Genomic DNA, 21,288 nt, shown 5'->3' with positions numbered 1-21,288 from the left:
TGCGGCTGGGCCCGTGCCCGAGTATTTATACTCTCCCTGGACAGCGCCACCCGCAGGCCGCTCAACATCACTTCACAAGTCTTTCTTTCATGAATAACCGATTCATGTCAGGCGGCGTGCAAAAATGTGCGGCGAACGCAGCGGGTAGTGCCCAACCACCATTTTAACCACCTGCATGCCCCATTCCCGCTGAATGGGCAGGGTTAAAATTTGGCCTAGTGTTTCTGGAAACAAAAAATGTTTACTATTTTGCCACAATTACACATTATTTAAGAATTACAATGTTCAATTCCATTGTTTTTATGAATAACTAGAACAAATGGTTCCTTCAAAATATAGATACCATCAAAAAATAATTGTGGGTGTAATATGATTTCTTTATTTAAGTTACACTGTTATAGGGAAATGTTAATAATAGATTTCAAAAATTGTAATTAAGCATCTCGTAAGTTTAAAAAACACAGAAAATGCACAAGTCAGTCAACACCTGTGGAGAGAACAGACAGTTAGCACTTCAGGCTCATGCCCTTTAAGTTGTTGTTTTGTTCACTTTGGTGCAGGATTCTCTCACTTCTGTTCCACAGTAAAGATGCCAGGTTTGTCAAGGACCAGGTTGTTCCTTCCTCAAATTTGCTGTGATGATAAAATGACTGCAGAGTTGTTTTTAACTTCTACACAAGATTTTGAGTGCATGGATATTACTTGTGTAGAGGTCTGTGCTGGACTAGGATTTACAGACATACCTGTGGGAATATAATATGCACTTTCCATGTAATTAGGTTCAGCTAATTGATTCTTTTGTGGATTATTTTTATGATCATGCTTGTCTGTTGCAGTAGTGTTTGTGCTATTTAGATGTGATTTTATTTGTACTTCAGGGGGCCCAGGAGATGGGCCAGGATATGCGACAAGTGGTGTTGAAAGTAAATCGGAAAATTGCGTTCTTGGTATGTATGAGGGCCTCAAGGCATTTGCGTATAGAACATATGGGGACAATGGTGCTTGATACAACCTACCATATGTTTGCTGAGGTATTATTACTTCAACATAACAACCTGTTTCTGGATCTAACAGCAATTTACGGGGAAATTGTATTGGTGCTTCAACAAAGTAATGTTTTCCAGTCTCTGGATCAATAAGCATTTTCTTGTGAGCTTGGGAGTGCTGAAAGCAGGGGAGTCGGGGATTGTCTGTAAAGGGAGGAGATTGAGGCACCTTGTAACATTTTTCCACAACATTTGGGGTTTGTCCAGTTGGAGGAAAATGGACTAAATGAGGTTCTACTTGATTTGGCACCCGAGGAGAAGCATAAAATGGATGCTGCAGAGAAGTCCCAAATGATTGAAACTCCTCGAGGAACTGGGGAGACAATGTTTGTGGTTCCTGTTTATGAGAATCTAGAGTTTTCCAATTTTGTTGGTGAGGGCTAGTTGTTGTTAAATAATGATCTGGTTTAAGAATAACCGGGTGAGGAGAAGCAGGCATTTGTATTTGGGGAGATGCCTGTGGCTTGTGTTCTTTAATAGGAATGGTGAGATAATTTACTGGGTCTGATGGTGTTGATGCTTCTTCTGGGGTGACTGTTTTGTTCATTGGCAGCATTTTCATTTCTAAGGTCTGTTGCTTGGCTTGGTCATGGGTTGAATCATTGGATAATTTAACAACAGGATTAATAGAATCAAGTGACTTCACATTTGTAAAGCTTGAAGGAGTCTGTGAAGCCAGCAGCCGATTAACTGCTGCATTCTGAATGTCAGGTGAAAATGCTGATTTGTCATGAACATCTTGGGTTTCAGTTTCTTGAAGTGATGTATTTGCTGAAATTTTAATAGTTTCTGGACAATTTGATGACTCCATAGAAACAACACTTCTTTTTTCTGTGGTTTTAACTGGTATTAAACTCATGTCATTTGGGAGTTGGGTCTGCACAGATGAAAGTTGTTCATCTACAATTTTGATATTATTGGATTCTGAACAGTCCTTTGTAGGACGTTGTCTTTCTTCCTTTGAAACGATTGAAATTGTATTGTCATCTTTGAATGGCTGTAATTCACTTATGAATGTTAACCCAACCTTTTCTGTTGTTGGTATCATTTCAACTTTATCTGTGTTTTTTTGGGTGATAGGTTCAATTTCAAATTGTTTCTCATTCTTACTTTCAACAGCTAGTAATGTGATGTCCCCACTGTTCTGCATACAAAGCAGCTCGTTCTGACTTTCCATGACATCATGGATCTCTCCTTTAAGATTACTCTTTATAGATGATAATTTTATTTCTTTGCCGTTTGAACTAGAATTAGATAAAGATTTTGTTTCATTTTGCAGCCCTCTTTGCATCTCATTTTTATGCTTATTTGTACTCGGTGATATTTTACCATCTTCACTTTTCAAAACCAGCTCACTCTGATTGTCTTGCTCAAGTTCTACCTGACGTTCAGGGTCATCAAGTAACAAATTGGTGTCTGCTACATTAAGAGTAGAATTTTCAAAGTGTTTGTTCTGATCTTCAAAACTGACTGGAAATTCTCTTTGCAGTTCATGTTTTCCACAGGACAGTTTGACGTCTTCATTGTCTAATGTTAAACTTTCTGACATTTTATTTTGATTTTCCAATTTTAATTGAATTTCGTTCTTACGTTTACCTTTTCTCGGTGGTGTTTGAGTTTCTTTATCATTTGAGGTTGATATCCTTAAACATTTGTTTCGATTTTCCAATCTCATGTTAATATCCTTGTTAGGGTCATCGTTCCAAGATGATACACCCATGTCTTTGTCGCTACTAGAATTACACAAGAGTCTATTTTGACTCTTCAACTTAACTTGAATATCATTCTGAGGATCGCTTTTTCTGTTTGACAGTTCAACATGCTTATTACTGTAACCAAAAATCCCTAATCTGTTTGAAGGTGAATTCTCTAAAAATGTAGTTTGATTTTGCATTCTATCTGTAACCTCTCTTCTTGGCTCTTCTTTATAGAGTGGCATCTGAATATCTTCCTTGTTTGAATTAGAATTTGTTGAAAATTCATCTTCATTTTCTGGTTCACTTTGAATGTCTCTATTAGGCTCCATTTTGATCAATGAGCTGTCAGTATCTTCAGTAGTTGAAGTAGAGCTTGATAAATGTGTGTTGAGATTTTCCAGTCCTACCTGCAGATCACTTTTTTGTTTACTTTTTCCAGGTACCAAATCAGTAATTTCACTATTCAGCATAAAATTGTCTGAATGTTTTTTCTTATCCTCTGCTCCGTCTTGGACTTTCATGAATGACAATTTAGGCTCTTCATTATTTGAAATCGATAAGGCTTGCATTTTCCTTTCAGGTGTTGTTTTATTAGTAAAACCGGTCACGTGTTCAGTTGCATTATTCCCATTCTCCTTTATAGAGTAACTTTGACTATCTGTTCTTTTAGCAGAAATTACTTTGCTTTCCTGTTTATTAGATGGAATAGGCAGCTTGAAGTCAGAAGAAAATATCCTTGAAGTATCTGAACTTCCTGTACAGGTCCAATATTTCTTGTCAACTGATGCATGACTGTTATCATCTTTGTCAGCTTTCCTGCTTATTGATTGACATTGAATAAAAATTGGGGACAAAGGGCTGCCATTCATTGATGGTTTGCGCAGAGTTGCTGGAAATGATTGCTCTAAACTAGCAGGATTGTGAAATTCTTCTGGTACATCAGATTTAGCTTTGGTGGCACAGAATGTTAAAGCACTATAAGTATTTTGAACCAGTTTTCTCACATCTCTGACATGATAAGGAGGGCCTTTTGTTTTGTTTTTTGTAAATATGCTGTCTTTTATATCGGACAGTGAAACTTTATCTTGCTCCTGTCCAGAGTCTAATTTAAATGAAGTAGGAAGAGTCTGATACTTAAGGTCAAGACTAATGGTGTTCGAATCCATAGTGGGAGAAAGCTCTTTGACAATGCAAAATGGGTTGGTTTGTTTCACATTTGCTGTCTGAGAGTTATGTAGCATCTTTGGTGATTTTAGTGCAAGAATATTACTTGATGCATTGATTTTGCACGAGGTGTTACCTGACTGAATGTCACTTGTTCTATCTTCATATGGTGTCTGTTCACTTGACACTCTGTCGATTGATTCCAATTTTTCTTCAGTAGCTTGTGACATATAAGTTACATATTTACCCTCTGAAATGCATGGTGCATTCATATTCTTCTCTTGCTCAGATGCATTAGTGCGAAGGTCATTTAACATGGGGTATGATTTCTCCACACTGAGTTCCAAAGTTCCCTTTGCCCTTGTTTCACTCTGGTTTTCTGCATTACTTTCACTCCAATTTCTAAATACACTGGTTCCACAGCAATTGAAGATGTTTTTGTTCTTTTGCCCATCTAAAATTAGATCATCTTCACACGTTAAACAACTGCAACAGTGCTTTTGTTCTACACTTCTATTTTCCTCAATATTTTTATCATTTAATTCACAGCCGCTCTTTCTGAAATTACCTTGAAGAAATGCCGCAGAATTATTGGGTTCAGATTTTGAAGTAGAATTTTCATGCTGAATTTGTTGTGGAACTATTGGAGGGAGGTCAAAATCCTCCTTTTTCACAAAGGGAGGGGTTGGAGAGATTGAGGAGTACGTATTCTTATCTAATCCCTGCTCCATTTTGAGACCTTGCTCAAATTGCATTTTCTTGGATATTGCATTTGTGATAAGGCAGGATGCAAATTTGTTTTTTGTCAAAGATCCATCTGTGGATGTTGCTCTTTGTAGCTGTTTATCAAGACGGTCTTCATCTTTGATATCTGTGTTTATTGTGTTTTCAATATAAGGCATATTTTCACAGTTTTGCAAACATTCTAAAGTTTCTTCTTTATTCCCAGTTTCAACTCCAGGATCAACACAGGCACAAGAATTAAAGGCGCCTCTTGAAGTAAAGACTTTTAATTCACTTCTCTGTCGTTTTCTAAGTTCAATTTGTCGTTTTGGGACAGTTCGGCTTGCTCTGAAATCTTTGCTTTTGTCTTGAGTTTCCACAGCTACGTCAACACACTCAAACTGTACTCTGTCAAATGAATCATCAGATATCATGTTGTTGCTTTCTTCAGCTCCAGCATGTAAAGCACAGGCTGTGTATCTGCAATCGGAGCACTCCTCATTACCGTCAAATACACCGGCGTAGTCTAACTCAATGCAAGTTGACAATCTGTTTGTGTTGTGGCATTCCTCTGACAAAGGTGATGAAAAATCAATGAGTGCTCTAGAATTATAAATGTCAAGGTGATCATCATTCGGACAGGACAAACTTTGAAAGGCCAAAGCAGTTAACTTTCGAACCTCGTAATCAGTCTCATCTAACTCACTTGTTACACTGGACGTTTCACTCATACAATCAGCATATACCCTTTTACCATTAACACATGAATCATTTTTGAAACCATTTTCAAACTCTTTATCTATTTGAAACATTTCTTCAGGGTTATTTAAACCAAGATGTAGATGACAGCCCGGAGATTCATGTATACTTACTCCAGTCTTCTGATTTTTGGCGAGTTGCGTTGTGTTACTTCCCCCCCCAGTTTTGCTATTCTGGGCTGTGATTGACAATTGAACCTGTTGGTCTCCATTTCCTTTACAGTTCTTGATATCTGTTCCCCTCACCGATAGATCATATTCAGTTGATTTGCTGACTATTCCTTGGGCATATGACTTGCTATTTGTAGTTAATAAAAAATCTGTAGCTACCATAGCACTACTGCAAACATTTTTTTCTTCCAGAGGGCCAGAGGCAGCTTCATACCCGAAGGAATTTTTTTCATCAGCAGTTTTTACAGTTACTCTCACATCCTGCTTGTAATCCGAGTTAACTTTGGGCTCATTTTTGCCATCTAATCTACAGAACTTAATCTCTCCATCTAATTCGCAGGTTTCCCTCTCAGCATTTAGTTCACACAATTCCCTTTTATGCTTATTCACAAATATTTGCTCTTGCCCTTCACAACAGTTAGATTGAAGTGCCAGTGAATAATCATTTAAACTGTTCCCATTTTCAGAACTATTTATCTGGTCACTGCTTTGTTCTTTTTGTGAATCAGTTAAAAGCTGTGACATGCCACTTTCAGAGACATCTTGATTTTCATCGTGGTCAGTCGGAAGCTCTTCGATGTCCTCAAATGGTCCGCTACAGTCGCTAAGATTTTCTGTGATCTCAGAGCTCACAGCAGTATGGTAAGAACCAGAGGAATCACAAAGGGTATCATCGGCCTTGGAAAACAAAGGTGATTCTGGTGATGTTTTTACTGCGGATGAGAAGTCGCCATGCTCAGGAAGCTGGTCGTTATTTATGGAATCAGGATCTGCAGAAAGTCTAACGGGAATTGTGTTTACTTTATGTTGGCTGCTGTCCTCTGCCAAAACTTGATTAACAGACTCTGTTCTTCCAGCTGTATTTTCTGAGTTATTAGAGAGGTTATTGGACCATATTTCGGAGATAATCTCAGAACCAACTTCAGACTCATTTCTTCTGTTGTATGCATTTTCTTTGGGCTTTTTCACAAATGGAAATTCTTCATCCAAAGAATTCATTTTCTCAGCCCTATATAAACTTGTTATATAATGTCCCAATAGAAGTTTAAAATTAATTTATCTCTAAACTTATTTTAATGAAGAATTTTGCCAGTACAAAAAGGTGATTCTTTAACTGTGATCCAGGTGCTAGGCCGAGTACTTCAGTAATTTCTCTCACTAACTCTGAAGTCATTCAGAATTCTGGAAAAAAAGATAATTAATTGTAGCAAGCATGAAATTCAGCAAAACTGCTATAAGCATAAAACATCAGTGAAAAAATCATTTGCAGCTCTTTCATATGCAAATTATAAGGGTCACAGGATAAATAGTATGGAATTTATGGCCGTAATTTTCACATTGCAGAGAGTGCGGGTTGGGGAGTGGGTCGCCAGTTAAATGCTGCCTTCATCCCGCCGACTTCCACATTTAACTGGGGTGCGTTTCGAAGCACGCAACGGATCCGCTCGGGAGAGGCAGGCGACCCCATTGAAGTAGTTAACAGCTCATTGAGAGACCCTTAAGAGGCTTTTTAACCTGAGGTTTCAGTTTTTACTGCTTGTGCACGGAATTCACGGACTATGTGAAACCAAGGTGAGAGCTCAGTGGCCATTGTGTGAGTTCATTAAGTGACAGCTGGAAAAAGCACATAAATACACACACCTTACACCTGCTTCCTTGCTTAAGGGAAAGGCTCTGGTTGACACCATTTTGTGCAGAGATTTAGCTTTCAGGAGTTTGCAGGTGATTTCTGCAACCTCAGAAGCCACTCTCACCAAGTTGCTAGTCACTCCCAGTACATTAGAGGATTGTGCCCCTGATCTCCACACTACCTGTCATCTATCAGATCAGCATGGGTGCCGTTTATGCTGTTTCACCTTGGACCTCAGATTCGGACCAAGATCAGCCCCCAGGACCAACAACACCAGCCACACCGGTAGCAGCAGCAACCACACCAGCAGCCTTCTCCTCACTGACCTGATGCTCCACAGGAGGGGATCAGCACAGGGGTGCACCACGCTGGAGGTGATACCCCCAACACAGGGTATAAAGGCAGAGGATGAGCTTCCTCGACATGATTGTGCAGCAGTGCTTCAGGAGGCTCAGGCTATTTGTGCCAGGCCGTGGCAGACATTTGTAGCTTGCTGGAAGACGACCTGCTGCCCAGAGGTCCTGGTGGACATGCCTTACCAGTGGCTGTCAAAGTCACCACCGCCCTCAACTTCTTCGCCTCAAACTCCTTCCAGGATCTGCAGCAGACATTTGCAGGATCTCGCAGTCGGCTGCCCACGAATGCATCACACAGGCGACCGTTGCCATGTTTCACATGTCAGCCACTTACGTAAACTTTGCCACTGATGAAGCCAGTGTTACTGAGCGGGCGCTTGGCTTTGCGGCTCTGGCTGGCTTCCCACAGGTGCAGGGCATCATTGACTGCACACATGTGGCCATCAAGGCACCTCCAAATCACCCAGGAGTGTTTGTGAATCAGAAGGGCTTCCACTTCCTCAATGTGCAGCTCATCTGCAACCATAAAAAGATCATCATGCATGTGTGCGCCAGATTCCCAGGGAGCTGTCATGACTCTTTCATCCTGCGCCAGTCCACCCTCCCTCAGCTCTTAGCACCTCCAAACAGACTTACTGGCTGGCTGCTTGGAGACAAGGGCTATCCACTGAAGACGTGGCTGATGACACCCGAGGAGGCCAAGCAATGAGGCTGAGGAGCACTATAATGAAAGCCACATGATGATCAGATGTGCCTTGGAGAAAGCAATCGGCATGATGAAGATGCGCTTCAGGTGCCTTGGCTGATCTGGAGGAGCCCTTCAGTACGCATCAGCCAGGGTCTCCAGAATCATTGTCGTATGCTGTGCACTGCACAACAGAGTGCAGCGGTGAGGATTGGAGCTGCAGGAGGAGCAAAGCACAGAGCAGAGCGCGCAGCCTCTTTGTTGTCGGAGGAGGAGGAGCTGGTAGAACACAAGGAGGAAAAGGAGGAGGAGGAACCTGCGGTGGACATGATACAAGCAGCGGCGCACATTGCTGCCCAGATGGCCCGGGATGACCTCATAGTGGCACGATTTAATTAAGTTGCACCAGTGCACCCACCTGGCTCCCAGATGCTGTACCAACATTCCCCCCACCCTGCCACCAGCACCACAAAGCAGTATTAAAATGACTAAACCATTCCTCACACACACACCCATATTTTGAGTTTAAGTAATGTCTCATCATTCACTCCAAGTGACAAAGCCACTTCCCAGGTAGCAGGCAAAAATAGACAAGACAGGAAAGTGGTGCAAAGAAATACATTTATATGGGTCATAAATAGAACTGAACGTAACAATAACATTTTGGCAGACACCCATGTGCATCTACGATTGTGTCATTTTTCTTTTCCGAGTGCATTTACGAGGCGCAACCCCTGTGGCTTTAGCAGAGGTAGACACAGGCTGCTCACTTCCGTGCTGTGACTGCTTAGACACATTTGGCAGATGTCCTCTGGGTTTTGGAGCCGGTGAGGGCCCCGCCAAAGACTGCTCATCCTGCAACTGTGCAGGGGCAGACACGGCCATTGGTATCCGAGGCAGCATGTGGGGCTCTGACTGATGGGGAGGCAACGGGGGAGAAATGGGAGCACTTTGAGCAGAGCTTCCACTTCCTTGTCCCCTGTCACCACCATCCCTCTCATGGGCCACCTGCACTTCCCTGCTAGCAAGAAGCTGGAGAGCACCCTGCTACACACCAGTGGGGCGATGAATGCCCAAGTCTACGTTGGTATCCGTTCTAGAGATGAGTGCAGTAAGAGTCCACAAGCTGTTGTTCACAGCAAGCATGTTCTCGTTCGACTGCCGCATTTGCTGCTCCATGCAAGTGGTCATCCTTTCCATGGAACAGCACATTGTCGCCATCGCCTGCGACACGGTGGTGCTCATGCTTCATTCTCTGCCCAATCGTGCAATCGTGGCTGGAAAAACTGCCAGAGCCTCACGCATTTGTTGCTGCTCCTCCAAGATCACCTTCTTTGTCGATTGGGCCCCTGAGGTTCAGCATCTGCATCCAGCTGAGCAGAGCTTCGAGCGTCCTGCGCCCTCCGGCAAGGAATCTCCATTGCTGTCCCAGTCAACGCCATCTGCCCTTGCTCACTTGTGATGTGAGAGAGTCACCAGATAAGTCTCACAGGACCCACCGAGGTGTGCTAGGTGCTGGATGCGCGTGGGTCATGTGATGGTGCTGGGTGCACATGGGTCATGTGATGGTGCGCCCTCAGAGAATGGAGCTTCCTCTGAGGAGTCGTCTTCCTCCTGCGGCTAGGCAATGGGGAGGGGGGGGGCACTTGATGGACCTGTGGGAGAGTAACGACATGAATTAGACCTCTTATGATAAGAATGTGTAATGTTACCATTATGAACATGATGACATTTCACTGGCTGCTGACATCAGTCACCATAAGTGACTGTTGTATCTCTTGTGGGATATTTAATTCTGTCACCAGGTTGCTGGGAGGTCCCCCTCTCCGTCTCCCACCACCAGAAGCTCTGCCACTCCACTTAATTCCAGCACCTCCTCCTCTGCTGGTGTCAGTCGTGTATATTGGAAGGCCTGATAATCTACATCCTAGGGTACTTAAGGAAGTGGCCCTAGAAATAGTAGATGCATTGCTGGTCATCTTCCAAAATTCGATAGACTCTGGAACAGTTCCCATGGATTGGAGGATAGCTAATGTAACCCCACTATTTAAAAAAGGTGGTAGAGAGAAAACAGGGAATTATAGACCGGTAAGACTGACATCGGTAGTGGGGAAAATGCTAGAGTCCATTATAAAAGATGTAATAGCAGAGCACTTGGAAAACAGTGACAGGATCAGACAAAGTCAACATGGATTTGGTAAATCATGCTTGACTAATCTACTGGAATTTTTTGAGGATGTAACTGGTAGAATAGATAAGGGAGAACCAGTGGATGTGGTGTATTTGGACTTTCAGAAGGCTTTCGATAAGGTCCCGCATAAGAGACTAGTGTGCAAAGTTAAAGCACATGGGATTGGGGTAAGGTACTGACTTGGATAGAAAACTGGTTGGCAGACAGGAAGCAAAGAGTTGGAATAAACGGGTCTTTTTCCGAGTGGAAGGCAGTGACTAGTGGGGTACCGCAGGGATCGGTGCTAGGACCCCAGTTATTCACAATATATATTAATGATCTAGACAAGGGAACTAGATGTAATATCTCCAAGTTTGCAGATGGCACAAAGCTGGGTGGGTGTGTATGCTGTGAGGAGGGTGCAGAGAAACTCCAGTACAATTTGGACAGGTTGGGTGATTGGGCAGATGCATGGCAGATGCAGTATAATGTGGATAAATGCGAGGTTATCCACTTTGGTGGCAAAAACAGGAAGGCAAATTATTATCTGAACGGCAATAGATTGGGAAAAGGGGAAGTGCAATGAGACCTGGGTGTCCTTGTGCACCAGTCGCTGAAGGTAAGCATACAGGTGCAGCAGGCAGTTAAGAAGGCAAATGGTATGCTGGCCTTCATAGCAAGGATGTCTTGCTGCAGTTGTACAGGGCCTTGATGAGACCACACCTTGAGTATTGTGTGCAGTTTTGGTCGCCTTATCTGAGGAAGGATTTCTTGCCATGGAGGGAGTGCAGCGAAGATTCACCAGACTGATACCTGGGATGGCAGGAATGACGTATGAAGAGAGATTGGGTCGATTAGGCTTATATTCGCTAGAGTTTAGAAGAATGAGAGGGGATCTCATTGAAACTTATAAAATTCTAACAGGACTAGACAGACTAGATGCAGGAAGGATGTTCCCGATGGCGGGGGAGTCCAGAACCAGGGGTCACAGTCTAAAGATAAGTGGTAAGCCAGTTAGGACTGAGATGAGGAGGAATTTCTTCTCTCAGAGAGTGGTGAACCTGTGGAATTCTCTACCACAGAAGACAGTTGAGGCCAATTCATTAAATATATTCAAGGAGTTAGATATATTTCTTAAGGCTAAGGGGATCAAGGGATATGGGGAGAAAGCAGTGACAGGGTACTGAATTTGGATGATCAGCCATGTTCGCATTGAATGGCGGAGCAGGCTCGAGGGGCTGAATGGCCTACTCCTGCTCCTATCTTCTGTTTCTATGCCACCTCCGGGTTCTTTGTCTCACTCTGTTGTTCTGTGCTGTCTTTTCCTGCAAGGAGGGAAAGGAAAGACTTTGACTGATAAATTCAATTCAATTTTATTTGCCATATGTAACTAGTACAATGGAATGCTTACTCCCCGTAGGGACACGTCAGCTATTCTTACAGTGCCGTGTTAGTGATGGGATGAGTGTAAGGGGTGGATGGGCTACATCTGTAGAGGGTGTCTATGAGGGAGTGGGGTGAGATTGCCAAATGGCATCCTTCTGTGGCGTTACTTAAACTGAGGGTGAGTGTCAGTGGTGGTTATTTAGATGGGGATGTGAGTAGGTGTTGTAATCAACCACCACCTAGACCGAAGGGTGTGTTGATGCGGGGTGTGGAGGACACAAGCACAGTCACAAGATTGGTAAATGAAAAACAGCAGTTAGCTGTGTTTTATTTTTAGAAAACGGGGAAAAAAGGTTCACGACTGGCAAAATCCAAAAAACCATATGACGTTCAAAAAAGAAAAATGAAGAACAAAACCATCACCCGCCCTGGGTGGTTAGGAAGGCAGTCCTTAAATCAGTTTTCTCCAAAAAACAATAAGCCAGGGTTACTTTACCACTGGATCTTTCTCAGCCGGTCCAGGGATCATATCAGGCTCTCAGAACTAAAACAATATTCCACCCGGGTTCAACAGCAGACCTCTCTGTGGCAGCTGCAAGCTGGGCCCCAACAGCGTCCTTGTCCTGGCTTTCGGCACTGGCACTGTCCTCAGGCACTGGCCCTGAAGGGATGCACTAGTTTGCCTTTTGAACTCCTGAGATAATGTGTAGATTTGCCTCAGGTGTGTTGGAGGTGGGTGTGGCCTTCACCTAGATTGGAGTGAGAGGGGGACTTTGTCTCCATCTGGTGGTCACATACCATCCATCCACCACAAATTGCCCCCATAGCTCACAATGTATAGACAGTGAGGGATGGCTGCACCTGCAAGGTAGATTGGTGTGAGGAGTGACGTGTAGCAGTAGGCTTGGGAAGGCAGAGTGATGGGGTAGGGGTGATTCGTACATCAGGATGTAGTTGAAATGTACTCACCTTTCCTGACCTTATGAGATCATTAAATCTCTTCCGACACTGTATCCAGGAGCAGCTCACTACATCCCTGCCGCTGTCTTTGTGGTCGATCTCCAGCCACGCCCTCTTGGTATCATTGGCTGGTCTCTTCCTGCCGTTACCAGGAATAGGACGTCCCGCCGTGCTCTGCCTCCCTGGAGCAGAACTTCCAGGGAGGAATCCGAGAACCTGGCTGCAGCCTTCTGATGCTGAGACTGCATCCTTCCTTGCACCCACACAGTCAAAGTCTTTGATGGATAAGCCCAGGCCCCTCTCCTAACCACCTCTGAGCCTCCAACAACAACCTTCAACTGTGATGTGTGCAAGGCTCCTTTAAATATCTGAGCTGAAGGTGAGTCATCGGTGACGTCATCAGACCCACTCCAGTTAATTGGCCGGGAAACCCAAATGACTCATTCAATTGATCCAATTCAGTTAAACACACAGTGGAGACTGCACTGATGAAAAGTTCGTGATGGCAGCCCACTACGTGGCCCCACCACACCCAAACCCACTCACAGGTAAAAATTTTGGGCTTTGATCACGTGAAAGGTACCAAATAACTCAAACGTGAGAAGGTGCAAATCAGTAATGTAGGTTCTTTCAAAGATCACAAAAATGTATGATTCAACGCCTAACCTAAAACCTATTTTAAAATAGATTTTGTATATAGATAAAAACATGGAGGATTACAATTGTCGGGCACCTTATATTTCGGCCACGAAATTCAGCAACTTAGCGGCGGCAGTTAAGGCCGGTTGTGGAAAAAAAATGTTGGCCGCCTCAGCACTGGTCACCATCTTGGTGTGGGCGATAGCGCTGGCAGGACGTGCATGTGTCGGCAGTAGGCAGATGTCAGTAAACGTGTAACGCTGATTTGACGCACGACCTCCCATTTTGGATTCGCCATTCCAAACAAATCCCTCTCCTAAACACACACAGCTGAACGTGTGTTCAGCTGCACGAGGGACCCCCACCAGAACTATTTACAGGGAAACATCCAACTTGCAGGTAAGTTGATTATTTCTCTTGTACTGGCTCTTGCAGAGTTTGTAGCAGTACTGGATTGCTGGAAGACATTTGTAACATTGTTAAAATGTGCAGGAAGTGCTGCTGGACATTAGGAAGGTGTTGGCTGCTGCTGAAAGGCCTCTGAGTACTTCACTTGCTCCCAGTCATGGGGGCTCTAGTTGCAGTCCCCCTTACGCTGCAGCATGACAGGGATATGGAGCAGAAGCAGCAAAGACAAGCTGCCCACAGAGGGAGGAGGAGGATGGCTCTCAGCAGGAGGCCTTACCCACCTAGGGTCTTCAGGGAGCACTTCTCCTACCTGCATCTAAGCCAGGCTCAGTGTGTTCGGCGGCTCCGCTTCACCAAGGAGGTGGTCACAGAACTCTCCCACCTCTCGGAATCAGACCTGCAGCCTCAGAGCAGGGCGATGGTGGCTCTGTCAGTGACCCTCAAGGTGACTGTGGCCCTGAATTTTTTCGCCAGCGGATCCTTCCAGGCTGGAACAGGCGACATAGCAAACATCTCGCAGTTCGCCATCCATCGCTGCATCCGGGAGGTCAGAGGCTCTGTACTCTAGGAGAAAGGACTTCATTGTCTTCTCTCTAAACAGAGAGAATCAGGGGAAGCGCGCATGTGGCTTTGCCAGGATATCGAGTCTCCCCATGGTGCAGGGTGCCATCAACTGCACACATGTGGCTTTGAGAGGTGCCACATATTAATGCTGAGATGTACTGTAACCGCAAAGGCTACCATTCACTTAATGTGCATTTGGTGTGTGACCACACCCAGCACATCATGATTGGTGAATGCCTGGTATCCTGGCAGCAGTCATGATGTGTTCATCCTGCGCCAGTCCGCTATGCCAGCAATCTTCCAGCCACCACATCGAACCCGAGGGTGGCTGCTTGAGACAAGGGCTATCTGCTCTACACCTCGCTGATAACTCCCCTCCGCAACCCCACCACCTGTGGCCAGCAATCATATAATGACTGTTATGTTGCCACGAGGAACCTCATCGAGCAGACCATCGGGGCGCTCAAGCTGCCTTGACCACTTTGGAGGAGCTCTCCAATACTCACCGGAGCGGGTGTCCCAATTCGTGGTAGTCTGCTGCATCCTCCACAACTGGGCCATCATGAGGGAGCAGCCCTTGCCACCACAGCTTCCGTGACCACCTCAGGAGGAGGAGGAAGAGGAAGAGGAGGAGGAGGAAGGGAGGAGGCAGCCCACAAATCCTTGTTCCAGACGGGCTGTCCGTGAGCAAATCATCAGACTCCGGTTCCCCTGAATGAAACCCCAGATCCCCATTGCTCAACACTTAGAATCAAAGAATCATAGAATGGTTACAGCACGGAAGGCCATTCAGCCCGTCGGGCCCGTGCATACCGTCATCATCAATGCTTGCAGCCTCGCCGATCGCCATGGCCTCAGTGACGGCCCCTCCAATTGTCTCCAGAACTGTCTTCTCCAGCTGGGTCATGTTATGAAGCCGTGCTTGCCATCCCCCGCCCGTTTGCTCCAGCTCGTGCAAGTTGTGAGCCACCTTGGCCTGCAAGAGAAAGGGAAGTGTGTGGTGCTATGTGTTTGGCTGATGTGCCTGTCATGTTTGATTGGCTGGCATTGTGTGTAAGGTGCGAGATGTGGGTGTGAGGCTTGCAACAGTGGTAAGTATGTGAGAGTGAAGCTATGATTGTGAGATATGAGTCGTGATTGCTAGAGATTGTTGGTAGGTGAGTGATGGGGGTGTGGTGCATTGAGCAGTGTGTGAGGCTAGTGCTGCAGTTGGTGAGATATGGCATTTGAAGATGCATTCACTGACCTTGAAGACTTGTGTGAGGTCATTAAACTTCTTCCGGTACTGGATCCATGTCCTGGGGGAAAGACTGGTGGCACTGACGGCTTCAGTGATCTCCTCCCACTGCCTTCAAACAGTGTATCTGGAAGGTCACCTGGCCCCCTGCAGGTAGAGGACCTGTCCCCTCCTTTTGACCCCCTGCACCAAGCCCTCTAGTGCTGCATCAGAGAACCGAGGTACCCTTTCTCTGCCCTGTTGAGACATTGCTAAGTTCCAGCTCCAGTCAGAATGAGGTACTTCTGCAACAAAGCACCTCCCCTTTAAGAAGTGCAGACAGCCTTTCACTCTGCAGGCAACCTTTAAATACAGCGCAGGCTTCCCATGATATTGGGCCCCCTGTTGAGCGCTGAGCCAACCAGCAGCGCGCTTAGCGCTGGATTCAGCACTGCAATCGTGTTAATGCGTAGGCAGCACGAATTTCACGTGCTGCCTGCACTACTTTCAACAGGTGCAGGCAAATCGCGCATCGTAATCCTCGCACCCGTTTTCGGGCCATATCAATTTAGCCCTCGAATGTTTTAAGTAGTACAAAATGAAAGAACGTATGATAAGGTGATCAGTATGCACCACAACCAGATTTGCTGCATCCACCATGGTGCCACCAACAATACCTGCAAGCCCTGGTCACACCTACCTACCAACAACCATAAAGAATTTATCTCCACAAGTTGCAGAGCTGAAGGGAGGCAATTGCACAACTATGCCATCTGCTGCAAGGACAAGTACCATTCCATAGGGTTGGCACTGTCAGTGCTAATCAAGGTCAGCTTTTCTGCCACTGCCTAATTCTTAATGCTGTTATAGTCAAGGTTGTCTAGGATGACCTCCTACACGACAGTTGAGAGCTTGTCTTTTTTGAGCATTCCTCCAGTTCTAGTCAGTTCCCTTGTGTTTGATGCCATCGTACATAGAATTTACAGCACAGAAACAGGCCATTCAGCCCAACTGGTCTATGCTCCGCAGTACCTCTTCCCATTCTGCTTCATCTAACTCTATCAGCATATCCTTCTAATCCTCTCTCCCTCATGTACTTATCTAGCTTCCACCATGCAAGCAGAGAATCAAGATATATTTTAAGTTTAAAGAACACATGCACAGTGATGGATATGTGCTAAACCTGCAACCCATTCTGGGTGTCATTAAGTGGCCAAGCACCATTGCAACCAAGGTTCTGGTACAGTGCTTTCATGTGTGAAGCCCTTTGAAGATGTGAGTGGACTAAGGCTTTCAATTGTAAATTTGAGCTCAAATGTGTGTGCTATGGGTATGCATGGCCAGCAATGAAAGCACTGTAAGGTTATGTGAGGGCTTGGTATGAGCCAGCAGGAAATGTGCAATAGATTGCCCAGCAAAACTTTATGGGATCCATACATGGGCCAGATAATTGCTAAGCAGCATCATTAGGTAAGTTATCCTGGGCAGTTTCTTTAAGGAGTGCCGTTTTATTCTGCATCTGTTTCCAGGCCTGGCAACATTGAGCTTGGCTGCCACCTTCTGCTGGGCATGCTGCCCTCAGGAGAGGGTGCCCTGAAGTGGCATACAGGGCAACACTCCTTGCACCCACCTCATGCAGCAGCACTACCAGTTCACCAGCCGGCAAACTGGAAGCTGGAGTCCATTTCATGCCCCCATATTGTGGCAGACACTTACTTGCGTCCCTCCCCCCCAACCCCGCCCATGTAAGCCATGCTCAATACAGCCTAGAGATTGTCTACATAAATATATTGGCCCAGAACTTCGGGTCTCCACGGATGAGTACGCACGGGGTACTCCCCCGTAGGCCCGATGGAAGTGCCAGTTTCCTGCATGCACTGCGCATGCGCGGGAAACTGGCACTCCGTTCCTCTGAATGAAGAGGTTCAGAGGTCGAATGCGTGCACGGGGGAGGCTGCGCGTGCGCATCAAACTTAGTTTTTTTTTTACAGGTTTCTCCGGGAACGTAAGCCTGCAGAATTTAGAAATGTAAAAAGCAGGCGTAAGGCCTGCTTTTTACAAGGTAAGTGGTGAATTAATTAAAATTAAAACATTTTTTCCACAGGTTTATTATTTTTAAATACTTTAAAGCAAGGTAAGTTTATTTTTAGCCCTGTTAGAATATAAAATTATTTTTTTCAAAAATTTTAATTATTGTTTAAAATAGTTATTTCATGTAATTTATAGTTTATTTAAAAAATGTGATTTAAAAAAAAAATTATTTGAAGGTTTAGTGCTATTTTGGGGCCGTAGTATTTATAAGTCTTGACAGCACTTCCTGTCAAGACTTATGAATGGAGCATTCCCTGCTCCGATTGGCTGCCCATGGCCCACGTGATCCCAGGGGACGCATCGAACTAACTGCGCCCCTGGGATACGCAAGCACTGCGCGCCGGCAGCTGGACCAGGCCCCGGATCAGAATTCCACGGGAGCCCACAGCTCAATGGCCGGCGCACAAGGTAAGTGCAGATCGGGGGCTTGCACCCACGGGAAGCCCCCGACCTGAATTTCTGGGCCATTAAACACACTGACCACAGGAAATTACATGTACAACCACATCTTGCATTTATATAGCACCTTTAACGTAGTAAAATATCCCAAGGCACTTCAAAGGAGCGATTATCAAACAAAATTTGACACCAACCACATAAGACAATATTAGGATGGATGGCTTAGGCAAAGAGGTAGGTTTTAAGTAGGAGAGAGAGGTAGAGAGACCGAGATGTTTAGGGGAGAAATTCCAGAGCTTAGGGCCTAGGCAGCCAAAGGTACAGCTGCCAATGGTGGAACGAAAAACATCGGGGATGTGCAAGAGGCCAGAATAGGAGAAGCGCAGAGATCACGGAGGATTGTTGGGCCGGAGGTTACAAAGATAGGGAGGGACGAGGCCATGGAGGGATTTGAAAACAAGAATGAGAATTTTTTAATTGAGGCATTGCCGGACTGAGAGCCAATGTCGGTCAGTGAGCACAGGGGTGATGGAAGAATGGGACTTGGTGTGAGTTTTAGAGAGTTCAAGTTTACGGAGGGTACAAGGTGGGACGCTGGCCAAAAGAATATTGGAATAGTCAAGTCTAGAGGTAACAGGGCATGGATGAGGGTTTCAGCAGCAGATGAGCAGAGTCAGGTGAAGTAGCTGATGTTCAAGCAGTGATGGGCATAAATCCCACCACAATCCAGTCCTGTCACTTTAACCACTAGAGCAGGAAACTTTCACTTATATATTTTAATAATGAGCCATAAAAAAGTTAGGGTAAGTGAGTGTTGCTTGAATTGAAGAAGGTTGGAAGTGGTGTACCCCAGGGGTCCACTTTCGTTTTCAGTACATGTAGATGATTAGACCTGAGTAATATAGATGATTAGACCTGAGTAATATAGATGATTAGACCTGAGTAATATAGATGATTAGACCTGAGTACTGTATAAGGAAAACAATCTCAAAATTTGTTGAAGACACAAAATAAAAGGTTTGGCAAACAGTGAGGAAGTCTGTAAAAGACTTCAGGAAGACATACGTCAGGAATTTCCTTGGAGCTTCTCCCATTCCAACACGAGAACTTCAGCAGAGATCCCAGTTCAGTTCTGTCTATCCACCTTGTCCGCTAGGGCAGGGGTATTTTCGTTGGCCGCATTCGTCCACAGCATGGTTACCTACAGGTCACATAGAAAGTTTATATCAAACATTCCCACTGATTTGCAGATATCTCTACATGTGAATTTGAACAGTTCTTAGTGTTCTACTTTAGTATTTCTCCACCGGTCAGGCATCAGTGCTAGAAACAGCCCTTTCCAAACTTTCAAGCCCCAAAAATTCAGTCAGGACAAACCAGTGAATAAGGAATATTTCTGCGCTGGCATCACGGAACCTTGCTCAGCCTGGCACACATCAGGAAATTGCAGGTAACACAGCTGGAATTGTTCCTTTCATAAAGCACAAGCTTTAAAACTGGCATAATCTAAGAAAGCAAAACAACCATTCTGAAGCTATATTTTCAATGTTGGAATTAATTGAATACTATTTTTCTGACTGGTTCATTATATTGATATATAAAAATAATCAAATGTCAAATAAAAACAGCTAATTCTAGATCAAGTGAACATTGTGATCAACAGTTTAAACATGTGTGTTTCTCTTTGGCTGATGCACACAAACGTAAAAGTGATTCAGTAATGGAGAACCCAACATGATGTACTATATATAATCATCCTTACGGTACAGAAGCTCAATACTAACATTCAAATTCAGCGAACTTGAATAAGACATATGTCAGGGATAGTTTTAGATAACATAAATATCATTTTGGTATATTATTTTCATTTTTAGGATTTTATTCCTGTTTATATTAGTGTTATTAACACCACGGTCTATTCCAGTAATCAGCAAGAGTAAAAGATGACACATACACTGCATTTAATTGATCCACCATTAATACAACATTAAATTACTTTTGAAGTCTGCAATCAAGTGGAAAAAGAAATAACATTTTTACCTGGTATGCATGCAATGGTAATTACCTTCAAAAGTAAATGGAAAAGCTGAGCATGCAAATCCTTAACTGATGAATCCAAGAAACATTTTCACTTTTCAGCTAGAATCCCCTCAGTCTGGTCAGAGGAGTCGATGGTGTCAGCAGCCATCTACTTCGAAACTGAGGCTGTCACAAGCCCAGCAGGTCAGCTCCATGTTATAATTTTAGTCGAGGAAGCTTGCCAACCCTTGACTTACAGCCAACACAACTGTGCATGCATCCAGTACTTAACTTGTGTATCATAGAAGCCTGAAAATCTGTGTCTATAATCAAAATACTGTTCTTCATGATAGATTCTAATCTGTTAATCTGTTATAGCGATGCTTCCTGAAATGGCTGACACCCATTTATGTGATTTGTAAAATGTAGTCAAAGCTTCCGCTGTATTGTTACAACTCTAAATATATATTAGGATAAAAAGCCATCAGTTGGAAATAGATATTAATATTTGCAGTACCGATAATTCCTATTAAACTGACAGGTTTTACTTTTGATTTTGCTCTCAATGGATTTGTCTTTTTCCGTAGGGAGATAAACAGTTATAGTTAGCAGCAAGCGTCAAACCCACACACAGACAACAGAATATGAAACCTTCTGCCGGATTTGTCATGTGAATAGCTAAATTTACCCTCAGCTAGAATAACAACCATGAGCATATGCTGCTCAAAGTAACTGAGAAATGTTAAAATCACGTTTCAAGGATATGTGCTAGTTATTGTTTTGTAAGCTTGAGGAATTTTTTTTTTTAAACAAAGGTGTTGTTTTTCCATATTAACAACCTGCAACAGTACTAATGCACATACAGATAATAAGTAGCCAATTATTTACAATAGTTTAATACACTTATACAGATCCCCATTTTATCTCATAAATGAGTATAACCTGCGGCACACTCGGTTGCACTGAAACTTGCTTATTTCTCTTAACTGCTGGCATAAAATGCAATACATAATCGTGCTTTATCAGATATTGTATTGAAGCACAACAATTGATCTCTGCATTAGTAGGCTAGGGACAGGCATCTCGCTCCTGATGACTATCCACTGACCTCTGCTACAATGCGTAAGCGTGGGCATCAGATGAGGACAGGATTGGGTTCCCCTGTGATGCTCCCTACACTTACTGTCTAGGATCACACATAAAGAA

General features: G+C 44.2%; 1 protein-coding gene across 3 annotated transcripts; it reads right to left on the bottom strand.

The window, feature by feature from the left end:
- Nucleotides 1–356: 356 nt before the first annotated feature.
- On the bottom strand, nt 357–20,390 carry LOC147113867 (uncharacterized). Of its 3 annotated transcripts, none has more exons than XM_085995248.1 (3): nt 20,104–20,275; nt 19,129–19,264; nt 357–6,741 (listed from the first exon to the last, which is right to left on the bottom strand). In XM_085995248.1, exon 3 carries the CDS (start codon nt 6,556–6,558, stop codon nt 625–627), a length of 5,934 nt encoding a protein of 1,977 aa, XP_085851374.1. In that variant the 5' UTR covers nt 6,559–6,741; nt 19,129–19,264; nt 20,104–20,275; the 3' UTR covers nt 357–624. The 3 variants fall into 3 exon arrangements, 2 of the variants coding, with proteins under 2 accessions (XP_085851374.1, XP_085851373.1); XM_085995247.1 differs by having other exon boundaries at nt 20,129–20,275; XR_015079295.1 differs by lacking the exon at nt 357–6,741 and adding an exon at nt 6,748–8,061 and having other exon boundaries at nt 20,129–20,390.
- Between the last annotated feature and the right edge of the window lie 898 nt (nt 20,391–21,288).

Source organism: Somniosus microcephalus, chromosome 8 (genome assembly GCF_052327205.1).
Source record: "Somniosus microcephalus isolate GS21.2 chromosome 8, FLI_Smic_1.0, whole genome shotgun sequence".
Classification (NCBI taxonomy): domain Eukaryota; kingdom Metazoa; phylum Chordata; class Chondrichthyes; order Squaliformes; family Somniosidae; genus Somniosus; species Somniosus microcephalus.
The sequence above is the reverse complement of the archived record's forward strand: the minus strand, read 5'-3'. Positions and strand labels throughout refer to the sequence as shown.

Coding starts and splice junctions, on each gene's coding strand:
- LOC147113867 (XM_085995248.1), bottom strand. CDS start 6,558: ATGAATTCTTTGGATGAAGAATTTCCATTTGTGAAAAAGCCCAAAGAA.